The sequence below is a fragment of the Rhodamnia argentea genome, chromosome 6, assembly GCF_020921035.1.
Source record: "Rhodamnia argentea isolate NSW1041297 chromosome 6, ASM2092103v1, whole genome shotgun sequence".
NCBI lineage: Eukaryota > Viridiplantae > Streptophyta > Magnoliopsida > Myrtales > Myrtaceae > Rhodamnia > Rhodamnia argentea.
Window position 1 is genome coordinate 17,956,832 of NC_063155.1, and position 17,835 is coordinate 17,974,666.

At 38.3% G+C, this 17,835-nt stretch overlaps 1 protein-coding gene, 1 long non-coding RNA gene and 1 pseudogene across 5 annotated transcripts; 1 reads left to right on the plus strand and 2 right to left on the minus strand.

Moving 5' to 3' along the window:
• Positions 1-5,652: 5,652 nt before the first annotated feature.
• LOC125315440 (amidase 1-like) lies at positions 5,653-9,861 on the minus strand. 4 transcript variants are annotated; one of them, XM_048280450.1, is made up of 10 exons: positions 9,328-9,514; positions 9,147-9,230; positions 8,551-8,703; positions 7,830-7,954; positions 7,623-7,748; positions 7,001-7,183; positions 6,656-6,803; positions 6,377-6,545; positions 5,967-6,101; positions 5,653-5,854 (listed from the first exon to the last, which is right to left on the minus strand). In XM_048280450.1, the coding sequence occupies exons 2-10, from the start codon at positions 9,215-9,217 to the stop codon at positions 5,705-5,707; spliced, it is 1,260 nt and encodes a 419-aa protein (XP_048136407.1). In that variant the 5' UTR covers positions 9,218-9,230; positions 9,328-9,514; the 3' UTR covers positions 5,653-5,704. The 4 variants fall into 4 exon arrangements, with proteins under 4 accessions (XP_048136407.1, XP_048136404.1, XP_048136406.1 ...); XM_048280447.1 differs by lacking the exons at positions 9,147-9,230; positions 9,328-9,514 and adding an exon at positions 9,521-9,861; XM_048280449.1 differs by lacking the exon at positions 9,328-9,514 and having other exon boundaries at positions 9,147-9,268.
• Positions 6,750-15,883, plus strand: LOC125315450. The gene is made up of 3 exons (XR_007198716.1): positions 6,750-6,759; positions 9,415-9,419; positions 15,710-15,883. It is a non-coding gene; the product is annotated as an uncharacterized LOC125315450 (long non-coding RNA).
• Positions 15,884-16,075: 192 nt separating this feature from the next.
• Positions 16,076-17,835, minus strand: LOC125315441 (annotated as a pseudogene).

A 17,835-nucleotide genomic window follows, 5' to 3' on the forward strand; every position in this document is an offset into this window, starting at 1 on the left:
GAATATATTAGGATTATCTTTGTCGAGATAAATAGTTCGATATCGATCATTAAATTTGCATGATATGATAGTAAATCAAAATAAATTAAATGTGTTTATTTAAGTCGGACCGTTTTTTATCTAACTCAGCCCAACCGTTTGATAAATCAACTGAACTGTTAAAACCAAAACAAGCTACGCACTTTATTTCATAAATAAAAAATTCGAATGCACTTTGGTTTTGTACATAGTGCATTCATTTCTTCTTTAGGCAATGACTCGGCTAGTGGGTCAATTTTAGTGAAGCTGAAGGTGGCACAGCTAGTCTGGCGCAGCAACAGCAACGAACTAAACCCCAACCTCAACCTCGCCACGTCGAACCTCAAGAGATTATATTCGAATTGATGAGCCCCAATTGGGTTGCAACCCCCTATCGACGAAGGCCAAGCAGAGTGTCGCCGGCCGTGCCTCAACCATGGAGTTTGAGCCGAAGATCGTCCAGATGGTATCCTCATATTGCATGACAAATTGGACGAGCGGGACTCCAAGACCGACCAGGGTGCTCGGGAACCTAGCTTGGTCGTAGCATGCCGGGAACAGGAGGATCGCTTCCGCTTGCAGTAGACGTGAGAGCTCACAAGTGAAGAATCGAATCACTGCAACAAAAATTGAGTGCTCCAAAACTGTGTATGGCGTTGTGGTGCTAATCCTAACTCGTCCATTGCTTGCCGAAACATGCACTTGTTAATATGGAACATCTCGCATGGGCTAATAATAATATGATTGATAAGAAAATAAATTCAGAGTAAAAAATCTTCACAATTGGAGTTTTGATTTTGGTATTGAGAACGAAATTTCTAATATAATCTCATGAATTTGGTTTAGCGGTTAGGGATCTGACTTGTATGTGGATTAGACGTAGCATGACATGTGTTTGATTCTCACATCATCATATGTCGGCAATTCCATGCATGAGCCACTCATACGGGCTTAGACTCGTGTCTTACATGTTCCATGAGGTTAATTCGAGATCTATTGACTCGAAGATTTATCCATCTAAAGAGGGCTTTCTAGTTATTTGAAAAAAAAAAAAAACTTGAAATTTCAAGTTTGACTTAACATTATTACCTAGTAGAGAAGTGTTCAATGGCACAGGTTTTTAAGTTATCCTGATTGATCTCACCCTGACGAAGTACTTCCCTCTTCGTCGGATCGTTAGCAGCGTTTATTGCAACCCGCTCAAGACATCAACCCCGGGAAGCATGTTGTATTTGTTGGTAGTTTGTTTTACAAACAAACTAAGAGATGCATTGGCTCACATTGAAAAGATGTGAGTGCGCATGTGGACTAATTTTGGCACTAACAACAATAACCATTGTGTCCTATTGAAAGAGTGTGATTGCTCACAAAGGGCTCTTACAACATTTGAAAAAGTGCGTCCGAATAATGTGTGTTCGGACACAACCGCATAACCTTTTGAAAGATTGTGTCTATTCGGACATAATTTCTTAACCTTCGAGAGATTGTGCATGTTCGGGCATAACTTCTTAACATTTGAAGATTGCGTCTCTTCAAATGGTTTCTCTATAAATTACTAATTGTTTCTATTCAATTTATTACATCGTCTTCTTTCAAAAAAAAATTTTATTTCTTTCCAAACGAGAAATACAGCTATTGTTTTTTCAATTGTTTCCCTAGAGAAATCCTAAAAAAACATCGGAGTTGCTATATGTTATTCTCATCGAGAATTTGTTGTATCCTGGCAAATATTTGCCAAAAACCATTAGCAACGTTGTTGGGCAAATAAATCCTTAAAGATAGCACTATCACGCCTCAAAGTCTGACTCATTGTTCATTCCATTCGAAGATATCTCCCAATAGTACTATCCGTCACCAAAGAAGATGACCCCTCTATTGCTGTTATTGCTCGGACCGGTGAGGCACAAGGCGAACATCAGGGGAATGCCACGGTGCGAAGCGAGCTGGCTCTGGAGAGAGATCGACTAGCGGCCAAGCCCGGCGACGCCATGGACGTAGGCCGGCAACCCGAATCGGAGCAAGGAAGAGGGAGCGCAAGCGAAGTAGAACTTATAGAATCGGAAAGGCCGACCGGGGTTGGAACCGTGAGTCGTGAGGATTGAGAACATACCTAGTGAAAGCTCCGTAACGGCTCTATGTTTTGTCACGGGTTCACCTATTGAAACGTACACTCATAAGTGGACACAGTGTTTGGAAAGGCTTTTGGGAAAAGCCTTTGGGAAAATGCAAATGCCTTTAGTCCGAATGGATTTGGCGAAATACAAAAACTGTTTGGTAAACTGTAATTTAAAAGTGTCTTGGGAAGAAAGTTTGGGAAAGTACTATTTGGTAAATAAATATTCGGAAAGTCATTTAATGTGATATATTTAGATTTTTTATTTTAATTTGTTTACAATTGGAAAAAGAAAACAATGACCGCCACATTTATATGTTTCCGTTGAGAATGATGTAAAGGAGGCGTACCATCAAATTTATAAATAAAAAAATCATATTAAAGGGGACTTCTTTCACAATTAAAAAGTGAGTACTTTCATTATAGTAAACATAGTCACATATGCACCAATACAAGATTTACGTTATCATTGAAAGTTACAAGTATATTTACTAAACTCATGGCTATTCGATCACGTAAACGTTCCATGTCATAAGATAAATCATCATTTGAAGCACTAGTCCCTTCATTTACATCATTAAGGTTAAATGAATATCCATAATCAACATTCATATCAGCTTTTGCAAAATGTGTATCATTGACGACATTCTTCATATATAATTGTGCAAAGTCATTGTTGTTATCACAATTTTCACTTGTTTTTCAAACGGGTAACTTGGCGTTTGCTTCAGAATCTTCTACTTCTTTTTTAACACACCAAAGATTCGCTCAATTTCTGATCGCAGCAAGGAATGAGCATGATACCTCCCGATAACTTGTAGGTGTGAGACATTGCCGAAATTCTAACAAATGATATCTAATTTCTTTGTATGGCTCCAAATAACCGGTTCGATTTGGATATCCAGCATCTACTAAATAATATTTACCTACACAAATATAATGTAAATTCAATCAATATCGACACATGTATACAAATTACTCTACAAAAATCATTAATTCACGAACTTAGAGGAGGATGAGGAAATTGTACATGAATATCATGAGCTTGTCCTTCTCAACCAGCCCAAACATAAATAAATTTCATGTTAAAATTACATACCGCCAATATATTTTGAGTTAGTGTTCCTTTTCGAACAATAAAACGAATCTGATCGTGTGTATGTACCACTATTGGAATGTGTGTGCCATCAATAGCCTCAATAGAATCCCGACATGAAAATAAAAATATTATTATATAATTGAAATATATGTTTAGTTCTACATTTATATTGTATAAGTGAAACGTACCTTAAAATATGGATAAAATCTTTGATTATTTCAGATCTTCTTTGGAACTTTCCTAAATTGCCGATCATCAAATCTTTTTCCATTGGACATGCTTTATCTACTACTAAGCTAAAGTACCTACTAATGGTTTCCCCGGAGCGCTGAAAGCGCTCTTATACTAACCTATTTCCCATACCATATCCTTGAATGAGAAGAAATATTCTAAGCATTTCTGTTACATGACTAGTCGTAGTTCCTTGAAGATCATAACCTGTTACTAAATCATGCATTAAATTATTAAATATGATCCTATCCATTCTAAACATTTGATAGGCATTATCGGATTAGCATCTTCGTCCGTCAACTCTTCTAACCATTCATTTCCTGTATATGAAAATGTCATACATGGTTATTTGTAATTGTATAACCAGCCATTTCCAAGAAGCATTAAAATCCCAAAATTTTCCTTTTTTTAGTGGAGAAGATGAACAATCGACTATTAAACATATTTGTCAATTTATAGCCCAATACGGAGAAACAAAGACAAATGACTTTTTAAGGCTTAGGTTATTTCCTTTGTCCTTGTCGAAAATTGCTTTTGCCTGGTATACCCACCGTCTTACCACCTAATTCAATATGTAATTGGGAAAAAATGGAGAAACAATTCCATTCTCAATTTTATTGAACGATGCCCGAGGTATCGATTATTGATTTGGCTACTCTATCAATACAATAACGAGTCAGTCGATTAGTTTATTGCTCAATTTAAAAAGACTAGAAATAAATGCTTTACTTTACTATCAGAGAAAGAATCCGCGAATTTGGCTTTTAATGGATATAAATTCAATCTAAGAGAAAAGTTCGAAGACCAAAACTTTTCCAATTTATTTGAATTGGCAACGAGTGTGTCTAACTATGAGCAAGTACTTAAAAACAAAGTAGAGGGCTACAAGAAGATTTTACACAAAATGTGGTTTCTGTGAAAAGACGTGACCGATGATGAATCTAACCAAGATAACATTCGACAAAGGAAAATTGAATTTGCCGAAGACAAGGGGGCACATTTTGACACCTAATTACTTAATATGAAAATCAATTAATCCATGAATGATACAATTCTTTTAAGGGAACATTTGTTGACACAAAAAAATGGCTAACTTTTGATTGTTATTGGCAAGTATCAAACTTATCCGATAAGAGCAGAGTTTGGTCAATAATGAACAAAGTTAATGATAATTTGAAGGGAATCGGTAACTCACTAGTAGTGAAGTTATCGACAACACAGCGTGAAGTTATCAACGAAATTCTTCAAGTTTCTCGTAAATTCATCAGTATCGAGAGTGAGCGACCGACGCGAAGGTAAATGTTGGTTAGTTATGTCTTATATGTTCGTGCAGCAACTTCCATTGGAAAGGAGGTTATTTGTTCTTTCTAATTTGGTAATCACTATGTGTATCCGCCGTTAGTTATAAGTACCCTAAGTATACTCTTTAGAACCCCTCTTCAATCAATGACAGAATTCAATGTTCTTTACATTTATCTTTACTTTCCGCAACTTTATATTCTTGTATCTTTCAATTCCCGTACTTAAATCGTAGTTTCAGACACTTCGTTGCCATTTAAATTCTGATATCATATCTATCTATCATCCCACTTTATCGTCAATTAAATACCGGCAAAGTGTTGTGTACCTCATCGTCGATTAAATCCCAACGAAGTATACCCATTTCTTGTGATTTGTTGAGACTTGCTGTCCAAATCACCACGAAACCCAATTCGTTTTAAAAAAGCCAAAAATCACAACTTTCGGTGAAAGATATTTCCTCGCACACGAATTCCGGCGCAACAAAATCACAATGTCTTTTAGCTGGACGGACTAGCTTAAGGGGTCACGTCGCGCCCCACCATCTATGAGAGCAACTTTACCGGATGCTCATGATGCCGACGATTTGCGTGCATTCGTGAGAATTAATCCAAGTCCTCGTATACATTATACTATAAAGAAAAGAGAAATAAATATTTTACAGAATCTTGTTCTTCCTACCTATCTAGATACTAGATATATCATATTCTTCTACCGAAGCATGTCATAAGTTTCACTCATTTTGGTATTTGGGCCAAATTCCCCTTCGATGGGGTATGATCTGGCGTGGTGAGTGCAAGTTTTTATGTCAACTAGGTTGTACCGGGGAAAAGAGAATCTATAGCTATAACACAGACCTTGTAAATATAGAGCAAGAAACAGTAGGATATCGACCCGTAAATATAGCTAGAACTGTCTCAGGAAAATGATCAGACATAGATACGTCAAAATGATTTCTCTGCAATAGCAATATGTTCCTTAAGAGACTCATACAGTGTCTCGACGAGGTCTAGCAGGAACCCATCAGCACCGCATTTCGCCAGCAAGGATATCGAGATAGGCAAATTACCGTGCAGCCCCATCGGTATGCTTACCTGTAAATGTGAATTGTAGACACTTAATTATAGATCGCATGGAAGCATTACATTAATCAAGATAGGAGCATCATAGCTTTACGGTTGCATAGTGAAAGACAATTTGTACAACCTGACAGAATCCCGATACACCGGCAATGGAAAGCAAATTGAATGCCTTAGCACCAAAAACTTCCAGGGCAGATGAATCTGTTTGTAGCTTTGGGGGAGGCCAAGGAACCGTGGGGATTGCAAGGATACCGAAATCCTGTACCAAAGAGAATAGCACCTTCTTCTTTTACAATTCAAATTGCTCGAGAAAGAGAAATAAGGACAGTATTCTTTGATAATTCCTCCAGTTATTAGGTCAATTATACATTTCTTTTGGCAAATTCACCAATTCTTTGATTATTCTTACTCTACCAATCATGCATTTCTTTTGGGAAATTCATAACATAATGTTAAACATAGCAAGAAGCCAAGAACAGTTACAGAAGACAACTATGAACTCAAGGCATGCGAGATGACCAGAGAGGGACATACCCCAAGCAGGGAAGTAAGAGCAGCATGGAATTCTTTCTTCACTGACCAACAGACATCAATATTTTCCTCAGTCGTCTGGAGGGCTTCCCTGACATGATCTGATATTCCCGGGCCCAAATCAGGATTGACAGCAGAGACCCATTCCTTATGGTTATTCTTGAACTCATACCTACGATTCAAGGTTAATCACAATTCTTCTCTAGACAGCAGTTCACTTTAATATCCCACACAATGCACAAATGGAATAAATCCAACGAGGATTTAGATCCACATCACCACCTCTGAAGCAACCGCCTTGCACTAGAAAGAGCTGCCAAAGATGGAATGTTGTTCACATGATCCTCATTTATTTCAGATAGGAAAGAACTCAAGGCCGGAACGTTGTCTCTGACGTAGTCGCCAAGGATGCTGTGCTTAATTATATCACCTGCGCTGATTCGCATTACGGAGACATCAGATACAAAAAGAAAACAAGTTAGGGACTAGACATATATATTAGTTGAGACATTATCCAACTCCAGTCCAGCTCAACTCCATCTCTAGTGATAAGTTCCTTCCACATTACTGTGCTTCAGGACTGCCTGCACAATTTGAGCTAAACCATTTTCTGCTTTATCTTCTTACCTCCGTGTAATTTCTCAACTGATCTTACAAGAGCTTGAGTCAGTCGCTCAGTTGGAATGCCTAAAAGCTGGAAACAATCTCGCGGAATAATGATCTGACTAGGTCTAACGGGATCTTCATCAGGCAACTCGAGAAGAACACGACCGACCTGCTTCAAGACACTTGGTTCCCTAGCAAACCACCCTAGATAAGACCGCAAAGAAAGACAACAGCAAACAAATATTCATTTACAAGCTTATCACGGCAGGAATCTAGAAAGGAAGCCAACAAAATAAATTCACACCTATCATGAACGGGATTATGTGAATACTTTCATAGATGGGGAAAGCTTGCATATGCAACAGAAAAAACAGAACAAGGAAGAAGTGTGAAGCAGCCAGTTGGCCGCTGTGCTATCATTTCAGAATACTTGAAGATGAAATTATGGTGCAATACAAAACCTACGGAAAAAGTAGACAAAAAGTTTCGAAAGAGGCACACCGTTCACCATGGGTCTACCAATGTCAGGCAAAAAAAAAAAGGAACCTAAGTCTTTCATTGAACTTTCCTTCTTTAAGAAGCTGAAACCCATGACTATTTTCATCAAAAGATTGAGGCCATGAAAAAGCAGCAGAATTCTCACCCACTGTATCAAGACTTTGTGCCATGGGAATGACTCCAACAGTGCTAACGGCATTATGTGAAGGCCGAAATCCAAGAATTCCACAATATGATGCGGGTACTCTTACACTTCCTCCAGTGTCGGTTCCTGCAACCATGCAGAACTTTTAGCTTTCTTCAAAGGATAAACTGAGAAAATCTCAGAGCAATTCCAGATGAAGTGCTTTACCCAGGGAGAAATCAACAAGCATAGCTCCTACTGCAACAGCAGAACCACTGGAAGATCCTCCAGGCACGCGATCGGGTGCACATGGGTTCCTTGGCGTGCCATAATGTTTATTCTCCCCAATTATGCTGCCACCACATTAAGAATTATTTCGGTGAATTACATTCCTCACTTTAAAGTAGAACTTCCTTTGGAAGCTAATTACGAAGGAAGAGGCTACCTTGGAAATTCCATTCTCAAGCTAGAACTCCTCAAAGTCAACCTCGGTGAACTATGTATGTGATGCATTTATCCCGTCTTTGCCTTGGTAAGCATTCCTATCTTAAGCTAACCATCCGAGTTCAAAACGAAATACGCAAAAGAAAGTTCTCAAATCATGATGCCTTCTTCAATGGCAAGTCAAGAGACTTCCTTCCAAGATTCAGAACTCTAAAATCTGATCTTGGGAAGACTATCTGAATGCGACCGCATTGCAGGTTGTCTAAAGTAGTTAGCGAGAAGCTGGTACACAGTCTTTGGCAGCTCTAGCCATGCAACTAGTCTAGCTCATCCCCAATTGTCTCTGCAAGCTAAGGCTAAGGCTAAGCACAATTACACACCTACCTTATCTTGATTCCTTGCATGCTCTCTACTCTTGACAGAAAGCCACAATTCTCGAGTTTGAGTAGTATTTTTCAATCGCAGCAAGACGCTGAGTTTATAAGCCAATTTCGCAGACACTAACCTGTATGCCATTTCATCCATGACAGTTTTTCCCACACATGTAGCGCCTGCTTTCAACACATCTAAAACAGCTGGAGCTGTGGAAGATGCAGGCACGTGAGTCCTTGCCCAATCAGGATTTCCAAACCCAGTCACATGTCCTTCGATGTCGAAACTGCACATGGAATTCGGTATGAAAAAACCAACACAAACTTCAGTCTCAGAAATGTCCAACTACACATAGCAGCAGGAATCAATGTAAAGTTCCAAGCCTTTTCACAGAAGAAGCACGTATGAGTAGCGCTACCATCGTGAGAAACACATGGTAATAGTTAGATCTCTCCCTTTAATTCAGTGATAAATGTAAACTACGAAGACTCACTCGCTAGACCAAGGATGAAATTCCGACATTTACGGAAACAAAAACATATCGATCAAAACAAATTTTCCAGCTACAAGTCAATCAGGCATATGCAGTGAGCTTTAATTGAGCTGTCTATGCTCCATTCTTTGTACTCTTTTCAAAAACCTTCAGGAAGAAAAAGCGGGGAGCATCACACACCTCGTCATCAATTTGACACGGTGTGTGATGGTACTCAAAATGACCACCTCCCCCACTTTTCTTTGCTGCTTTGAACACGGGTCCCCCCATATTCGCCGATTATATCTAATTGATCATCGAACCCCATGTCAGCTGAACACCTGGTAATGGGTAAGTGATTATCTTCTCATTTGGTCTTCGTTTCCCGTGACAAGGTTCAATACTTCATTGAATAATCTGAAGCTAATAGCTACTTACTACCCAAGCAGACCCATCTTCACAAACCACGCAAAAGTGGGGGAAAAACACACGGCCCAAATCATTTTCCCGCTTGATGGAAAGAAGGAAAAGTAAATACCCAGTAACCAAACCTGGGCTACATAGACAGAGAAACAGAGACTGTAACGAACCGGGTCGCAGTTGAGCAACGATGGAGGAAGTAACCACTCACATGTCCTTGACGGCGAAGGTGAGGCCTGTCAAGGGAAGCGACGGAGACGGAGAGGAAGGCGGTTTGAGGATGAATTTGCTCACGAAAGCGCCGTAGTCCGGAGCCATCGCCATTCCCCGTGCGTTGGCCGCCGTTCTCTTGGTGCCGCCCACTTGGGAAGAGATGATAGACGGTAGCAGTACAGAAATGAGGCTCCAATGGCCACGGAGGGGCTTCTTGATCCAATCAGTTTTTCACAGAAAAGTTGAGAATTTTACTCTCGGAACTGATCAGAATCAGATAAGATCACTTGTTTCTAGCATATTGTTTGATTTGTTGGCTATTTTGTCTTGAGCAATGATATACTCTCCGCGAAAGAAGGGCCCACCGAAAACGGGCCGACTGCTTGAAAATTGTCATGAGCGCGTCGTCGCGTGTGGTTCAGAATTTATTAGGATTATCTTTGTCGAAATAAATAATTCGGTATCGATCATTAAATTTGCATCGTATGACAATAAATCAAAATAAATTAAATATGTTTATTTAAGTCGAACCATTTCTTATCTAACTCTAGCATATTTGTTTGATTTGTTGGCTACTTTGTCTTGAGCAATGATATACTCTTCGTGAAAGAAGGGCCTGCCGAAAACGGGCCGACCGCTTGAAAATTGTCATCAGCGTGTCGTGTGTGGTTCGGAATATATTGGGATTATCTTTGTCGAAATAAATAGTTCGGTATCGATCATTAAATTTGCATCGTATGACAATAAATCAAAATAAATTAAATGTGTTTATTTAAGTCAGACCGTTTTTTATCTAATTCGGCCCACCCGTTCGATAAATCAACTGAACTGTTAAAATCAAAACAAGCTACGCACTTTATTTCATAAATAAAAAATGCAAATGCACTTTGGTTTTGTACATAGTGCATTCATTTCTTCTTTAGGCAATGACTCGGCTTGTGGGCAATTTTAGTGAAGATGAAGGTGGCACAGCTAGCCCGGCGCTACAACAGTGACGAACTAAACCCCGACCTAGCCACGTCGAACCGCAAGAGATTATATTCGAACTGATGAGCCCTGATCACGGTCAGGTACTTGGGTCGCAACCCCCCATCGATGAAGGCCAGGTAGAGTGTTGCCGGCCATGCCTCGACCATGGAGTTCTACCCGAAGATCATCCAAATGGTGTCCTCGTATTGCATGACGAATTCGACGGGCAGGCCTCCAAGATCGACCCGGGTGCTTGGGAACCTAGCTTGGTCGTAACATGTCGGGAATAGGGGGATCACTTCCGCTTGCAATAGACGCAAGAGCTTGCAAGTGAAGAATCGAATCACTGCGATGAAAATTGAGTGGTCCAAAACTGTGTATGGCGTTGTGGTGCTGATCCTAGCTCATCCATTGCCTGCTGAAACATGCACTTGTTAATATGGAACATCTCGCATGAGCTAATAACAATATGATTGATAAGAAAATAAATTCAGAGTAAAAAATCTTCACAATTTGAGTTTTGATTTTGGTATTGAGAACGAAATTTTTACTATAATCTCACAAATTTGGTTTAGCAGTTAAGGATCTAACTTGTATGTGGATTAGACATAGCATGACATGTGTTTGATTCTCACTTCATCATATGCCGGCAATTCCATGCATTAGGCACTTATACAGGCTTAGACTCGAGTCTTACATGTTGCATGAGGTTAATTCGAGATGTATTGACTCGAAGACTTATCCATCTAAAGAGGGCTCTCTAGTTTAAAAAAAAAAACTTGAAATTTCAAGTTTGACTTAACATTATTATCTAGTAGAGAGGTGTTCAATGGCACAGGTTTCTGATTTATCCTGATTGATCTCATTCTCTGATGAAGTACTTCCCTCTCTATCGAATGGTCGGCGGCGAGTACTGCAACCCGCTCAAGACATCAACCCCGAGAAACATGTTGTACGGTCCACACCAGATAAGATGACCCCTCTATTGCTGTTAGAACTCACACTGGATAGGCACAAGGCGAACATCGGGGGAAAGACATAGTGTGCAGCGAGCTGGCTCTGGAGAGAGATCTGCGTGCGGTCGAGCCCGGCAATGCTGTGGACGTTGGCTAGAAACTCGGATCAGAGCAAGGAAGAGGGTGCACAAGCGAAGTAGAACTTGCAGAATCGGATAGGCCAACCAGGGTTGGAACTGCGAGTCGTGAGGATTGAGAACATGTCTAGTGAAAGCTCCGCAATGGCTCTACGTTTTGTCACGAGGTTCACATGTTGAAACGTACACTCATAAGTGGACATTGTGTTTGGAAAGGCTTCCCCAAAAGCCTTTGGGAAAATGCAGATGTCTTTTTGGTTCGGTAATTGAAAGGGGCTTTGGACCTTTAAAGAGGTTTGGCTAAATGCAAATAGCGTTTGGTTCGTTTTTTGGACGACTTTGGGCAGATGCAATTGCTCTTTTGGAGCTATTCATTTCAATTAGTTCTTGGTGTCTGAGAGGATGAGATACCAAAAGACCATAGGTGGATATGGGGAGACAAGGAGGGTAAAGAAGAACCAAGTATGGTTTGTTTGATTGGGTGGCCTCGGGGTCCTGCTAATACATGCGAAATTGATAGGTGGTGTGTACTTTGAAATGACAACTTTGATGATTCGTTAATGCAACATTCATTTCAGTCAGTTGCAATTTTTCCTTAGACAAGTTCATGTATGGAAGTAGATCATAACAAAAGTTGTGTGCATCATTTGCTGCAAAAGAAAAGAAATGTCCTCTGCTTAAAACTTATTGACATCTTTTGGATATGATTAACCCTATAAGTCATTGCATATTGTTTGTTGCTTTTGTGCCACCGGGTCAGTGATAGGTGTTGTTTCAAGTCTTCTTGCTGTGTCACATCAGGTACATGTAATTTATAATGCATACACTCGAAATAGTTAAAAGGTGAAGGCTCCATATCTCCTCAAAATAGTTTATTATGCACACACGCAAAGTACATGTTAAATATTTGTTAGCAATTGCTAGTTTGCTGGTTAGTTTGTAGGTTTCCTCTCATGGTTTCCTCACAATTGTTGGTTCGTCTTGTTGTTCTATCTTGATTGGCTTGCTGGTTTCATGTCTTATTTTGTGTGCCACTCAATTGTATTTATGTTCATATTATTACAAGATGGCGAGTTCATCAAAGGAAAAGGCATATTGGACTTCTGAAGATGTGGAAATACTTTTGTAAGTTGTGCATCGAGGAAATTGAAAAAAGGCAACCGTCCTACAACGAACAAGAGGGATGGATGGACAATCATAATTAATAAGTTCGAGGAATTAACGGGTAAAAAATATGACAAAACTCAAATAAAGAGTAAGTGGGATAAACATAAGGAAGAATGAAAAAAATTGGAGGACATTGATTTTTAGCGAAACAAGACTAGGATGGGATGAATAGAAGAAAACCATTGCTGCGACCGATCAATGGTGGAAGGCTAAAATTCCGATTCTTATCACTTCTTCATTTACTTTTTTGTTAAGTTCAAGTTCATTGATACAACTTACTGAAATACTCTATTATTATAACAGGCTAACTATAAGTTTAAGGCTTTTAGGAAGAAAGGCATACATCCTGATTTTGATATGTTGTTAGCTAGAATGTTAAGTAGTACAGTTGCTACCGAAGGAATCACATGGAATCCTAGACAAGGTTTACGTGTTGAGGAGGATGTTGATGCTACACAACCTAATATCGATGATCTTGATGTATCTACTGATGGTATTTTGGAGTTTGAAGGTGATGCAAATGTTGTTAAACCAAATGTAACTCAAACCCGCAAAAGAGTGACGCAAACTTCCATGAGGCAAGCTTGAGGAAAGAAAGAAAAGAGAATGACGCCACAACAACAACTTGGAAACCAAATTAACAGGCTGGTTTCCGATGTTGAAAGTGGGAGCAATGACGCATCTCAAGCGGATTACGGATTTTGGTCCTTACAAGGACCTCATGCAATTGGTGGAGTCCATACCTTAGATTGTCCAAGATAAAAAGTTATACTTTTTCGCAATCAAATATTTTAAGGAAAAGAAAGACAATTGGCAGGTCTACATGAGTTTGAATAATGATGCACTAAAAAAGTTTGAGATGGACGAACTTAGTCATAGCTAGGATGTTGCGGAATCTTATTTGTACTCTTTACTATGGCATTTTATTTTCTTGGGAGATTTTTATTTGCTTTATATGTGAACCCAATTTCTATTATTTGTTTTAATGTAAGAACTGTTTTCAATTCTTGTTCTCTTCATGGGGTTGAGTTTGCATATTTATGATGGTCTATATTGTTTCTCTTGATGGATGATTAATACTATTCCTTGTTTCTCATATTCTAACTCAATATTTTGTTACGATATTTAGCAGTAATTGAATCTCCCGAAAGGGAAAACCGTAAAGAGGAGGAAAATAAATTCTTGAATCTTCTCGCAGTCATTCAAGCTTCTATTACTTGTCGGGCAATGTACCTTTGCAAACAACCGTACATGACCTCATCATATACAGGTTATGCATAGTTAAAAGAGTTGATGAGCAAAGATGCTAATCCAATAAGGTGCTATAATACGTTTCGAATGCATAGAGTCGTATTTAGTAATTTGACGCATGACTTAGTAACACGCTATAGCCTTAAAGGATCTAGGAATATTGATGTTGCCGAAATGGTTGGAATGTTCCTTTATATGTTGAGACATAGTGCGGGTAACAGGTTAGCACGAGAATGCTTTCAGCGCTCGGGAGAAACCATTAGTAGGCACTTTAGTTTAGTTTTAGATAAAGTATATGATATGGCAAAATATTTGATTCAATCAACCGATCGAAAAGTGCATTTGGATGCAAAAACATTTTATCCAACCCACTGAAGGGATTTGATGTAATGAAAAATTGTTTGGTAAACCGTAATTAAAAAGCTCCTTGGGAAGAAAGTTTGGGAAACTATTGTTTGGTAAATATATGTTTGAAAAGTCATTTAATGTGACCTATTTAGATTTTTTTATTTTAATTTGTTTAAAATTAGAAAAAGAAAACAATGGCTGCCATGTTTATATGTTTGCATTGAGAATAATGTAAAAAAGGCGTACCAACAAATTTATAAATAAAAAAAGCATATCAAAGTGGACTTCTTTCACAATTAAAAAGAGAATACTTTCATTATAATAAACATAGTCACATATGCATCGATACAAGATTTACGTTATCATTGAAAATTACAAGCATCCTTAAATATTTACTAAACTCATAGCTATTCAATCACGTAAATGTTCCATGTCAGAAGATAAATTATCATTTGAAGCACTAGCCCCTCATTTACACCATTAAGGTTAATTGAATCTCCATAATCAAGATCCAAATTAGCTCTTGCAAAATGTGTATTAGTAACGGCGTTTCTTCGTATATAATTGTGCACACAATTTTTACTTGTTTTTTAAACGGGTAACTTGGCATTTACTTTAGAATCTTCCACTTCTTTTTTAACACCCCAAAGGCTCACTCAATTTTTTATCGCAACGAGGAATGAGCACGGTTAAATACCTCCCGATAACCTGTAGGTGTGGGACCTTGTCGCAATTATGGCAAATGATATCTTATTACTTTGTATGGCCCTAAATAACCTGTTCGATTTGGATATTCGGCATCTACTAAATAATATTTACCTACACAAATATAATGTCAATTCAATCCACATTGACACATGTATGCATATTACTCTACAAAAATTATTAATTCATGAAGTTGGAGGAGGATGAGGAAATTGTACATCATGTCTCCTAATGGCTTCATAGAAGATACAAGTATCATGAGCTTGTCCTTCCCAACCAATCCAAACATAAATAAAGTCCATGTTGAAATTATACATTGCCGATACATTTTGAGTCGGTGTTCCTCTTTTTCCAATAAAATGAATCTGATAGTATATACGTACCTCTACTAGAATATGTGTGCCATCAATAGCCTCAATACAATCCTGACACAAAAATGAAAATATTATTGTATAATCAAAATATATGTTTAGTTCTACATTTATATTGTATAAGCGAAACCTACCTTAAATTGTGGATAAAATCTTCAATTATTCATGATCTTCTTTAGAACTTCCCAAAATTGCCGATCGGATGGAATCTTTTCCCATTACACATACTTTATCTAATACTAAGTTAAAGTACCTGCTTATGGTTTTCCCGAGCACTCGAGAGCACTCTTGTACTAACCTATTACCCACACCATGTCTTAAAATGAGAAGAAATATTCCAAGCATTTATGTTACATCACTATTCCTAGTTCCTTGAATATCATAGCCTGTTACTAAATCATACATTAAACTATTAAATACAATCCTATCCATTCTAAATATTTGATAGCACCTTATCGGAGTAGCATCTTCGTCCATTAACTCTTCTAACCGTTCATTTCCTATATATGAAAATGTCATACGAGATTCTTTCTAACTGTATATTGCCTAATAAGCCATCGTAGCATGAGCAACTCCCATAATTTGCCAACATTCTTCGTCCTCTTTGTCATGATTTTCCCCTTCGGGAGAATCATCCATAGTTGGTTAAAGTAACAAAATATAGAGTTACAGTCGGAAAATACATAAATAAGCTAATTCATCCATAAATAGAAATCATCCGTCATATATATGCAAACTCCACCCAATCAAAAGAATATCAATTGAAAACATGTCTCACATTAAAACATAAGTAGGAATAGAGTTCATACATAGTGCAAATAGAGTGCAAATCATACCAATTGGAAATAGATCTCACATTATAACAATATAGCATATGAAAAAGTTCAAAAAAGTAGCTAACATCCTAGTAATGACGATTATGCTCTTTCAACTTAAACTTGAGCCACTCCACTCTTTCTTCATCTTCATCCAAGTTCATGACGGTCTGCCGGTTGTCTTTCTTTTAGACAAAGTGTGAGAATGCCAAAAAGTGTATTCGGTCTTGCTTAATCTCAAGTACAGCTTTCAATATTTGTATAATTTCCTTGTCGGGATCAAACTTCCTTGTAAGAGATGTTACTCATACTTTCAACAGTAGAGCAAAGTCTATCAATTTGTGATGCTAACTTAGCGAGTCCAGTCAATTTTTTTCCTTTTTTTTTCCTCCAGCTTGCATGTGCGTTGCTCTTTTATGGCTCTTACTTAGACTTGGTTGAACAATATGTTCACCTGCATTACCCTCCAAATTACCATTAGTAGATCTTGTATCATCACCCATATCAGCTTGTAGGACCTCAATATCCTCATTATTGATTAAACCTTGTGCAAGATTCCATGTGATACTTCCAATAGCAATTGTACCCCCGAACATTGTATCCAATAAAACTTCAAGATATGGATGTATACCTTTCGTTCAAAAAACTATAAGCTCGAGATCCTCCTGTTATAGCAGAACATTTTTGTGAGTTGTATCATAAAAGATGAACTTAGAAAAAAAATAACAAAATAAGAGATAGGCCCTGTTTGGTTCAGCATTTGGCCAAGGGACTTTGAGAAATGCAAATACCTTTGGGCTAAAGGCCTTTTTCAAAATGCAAGTAGTGTTTGGTAAAGTATATTTTAAAAACACATTTAAAAAGCAACTTTGACGAAAATGTTGTTTGGTGAAAAATGAACTTTGTAAAATATTTTTTCTTTTTGGAAAAAAAGCGGCGGCGACCGGCGGCGGCGGCGACCGGCGGCGGCGGCGACCGGCGGCGGTGGCGGCAAGCAAAGGTGAAAAAATTAAAATAATAAAAAAATTAGTTGCATTTCGCCAAAGTCCCTTAGCCCAAAGTACCTCCGGAGGTACTTTGGGCTAAGGGACTTTGGAGAGCATTTGAGATGCAATTGCATCTTACCAAAGTGAGTCAAAAAATGAACCAAACACCATTTGCATTTGGCCAAGGGACTTTAGAGCCCCAATGCTCATTTGCAATCTTGAACCAAACAGGCCCATAAACACCTTAATTTTCCTCTCCCACCATTTATCACTTGCACCAATGGTCTTCTTCCTTGCATCCCATCCCAGTCCTATTTCATTTAGAAAAAATTTTCTCCATTTTTTGTATTCTTCCTTAAGATTATCCCACTTACTGTTCATTTGATTTTTATCATATTTTTTGCCTCTTGGCTCCTCAAACTTGTTAATTATGACTGTCCATCCATCCCTTTTGTATTTTGCAGGATGATTCCCTATTTCAATTTGTTCAATGCACAACTTGCAAAAAGTTTCTACCTCTTCTCGGCCCAATATGCCTTTTCATTTGATGAACTTGCCATCTTCCTGTAAAATTATGACAAACATTTGAGAGATGCAAACAAATTAGA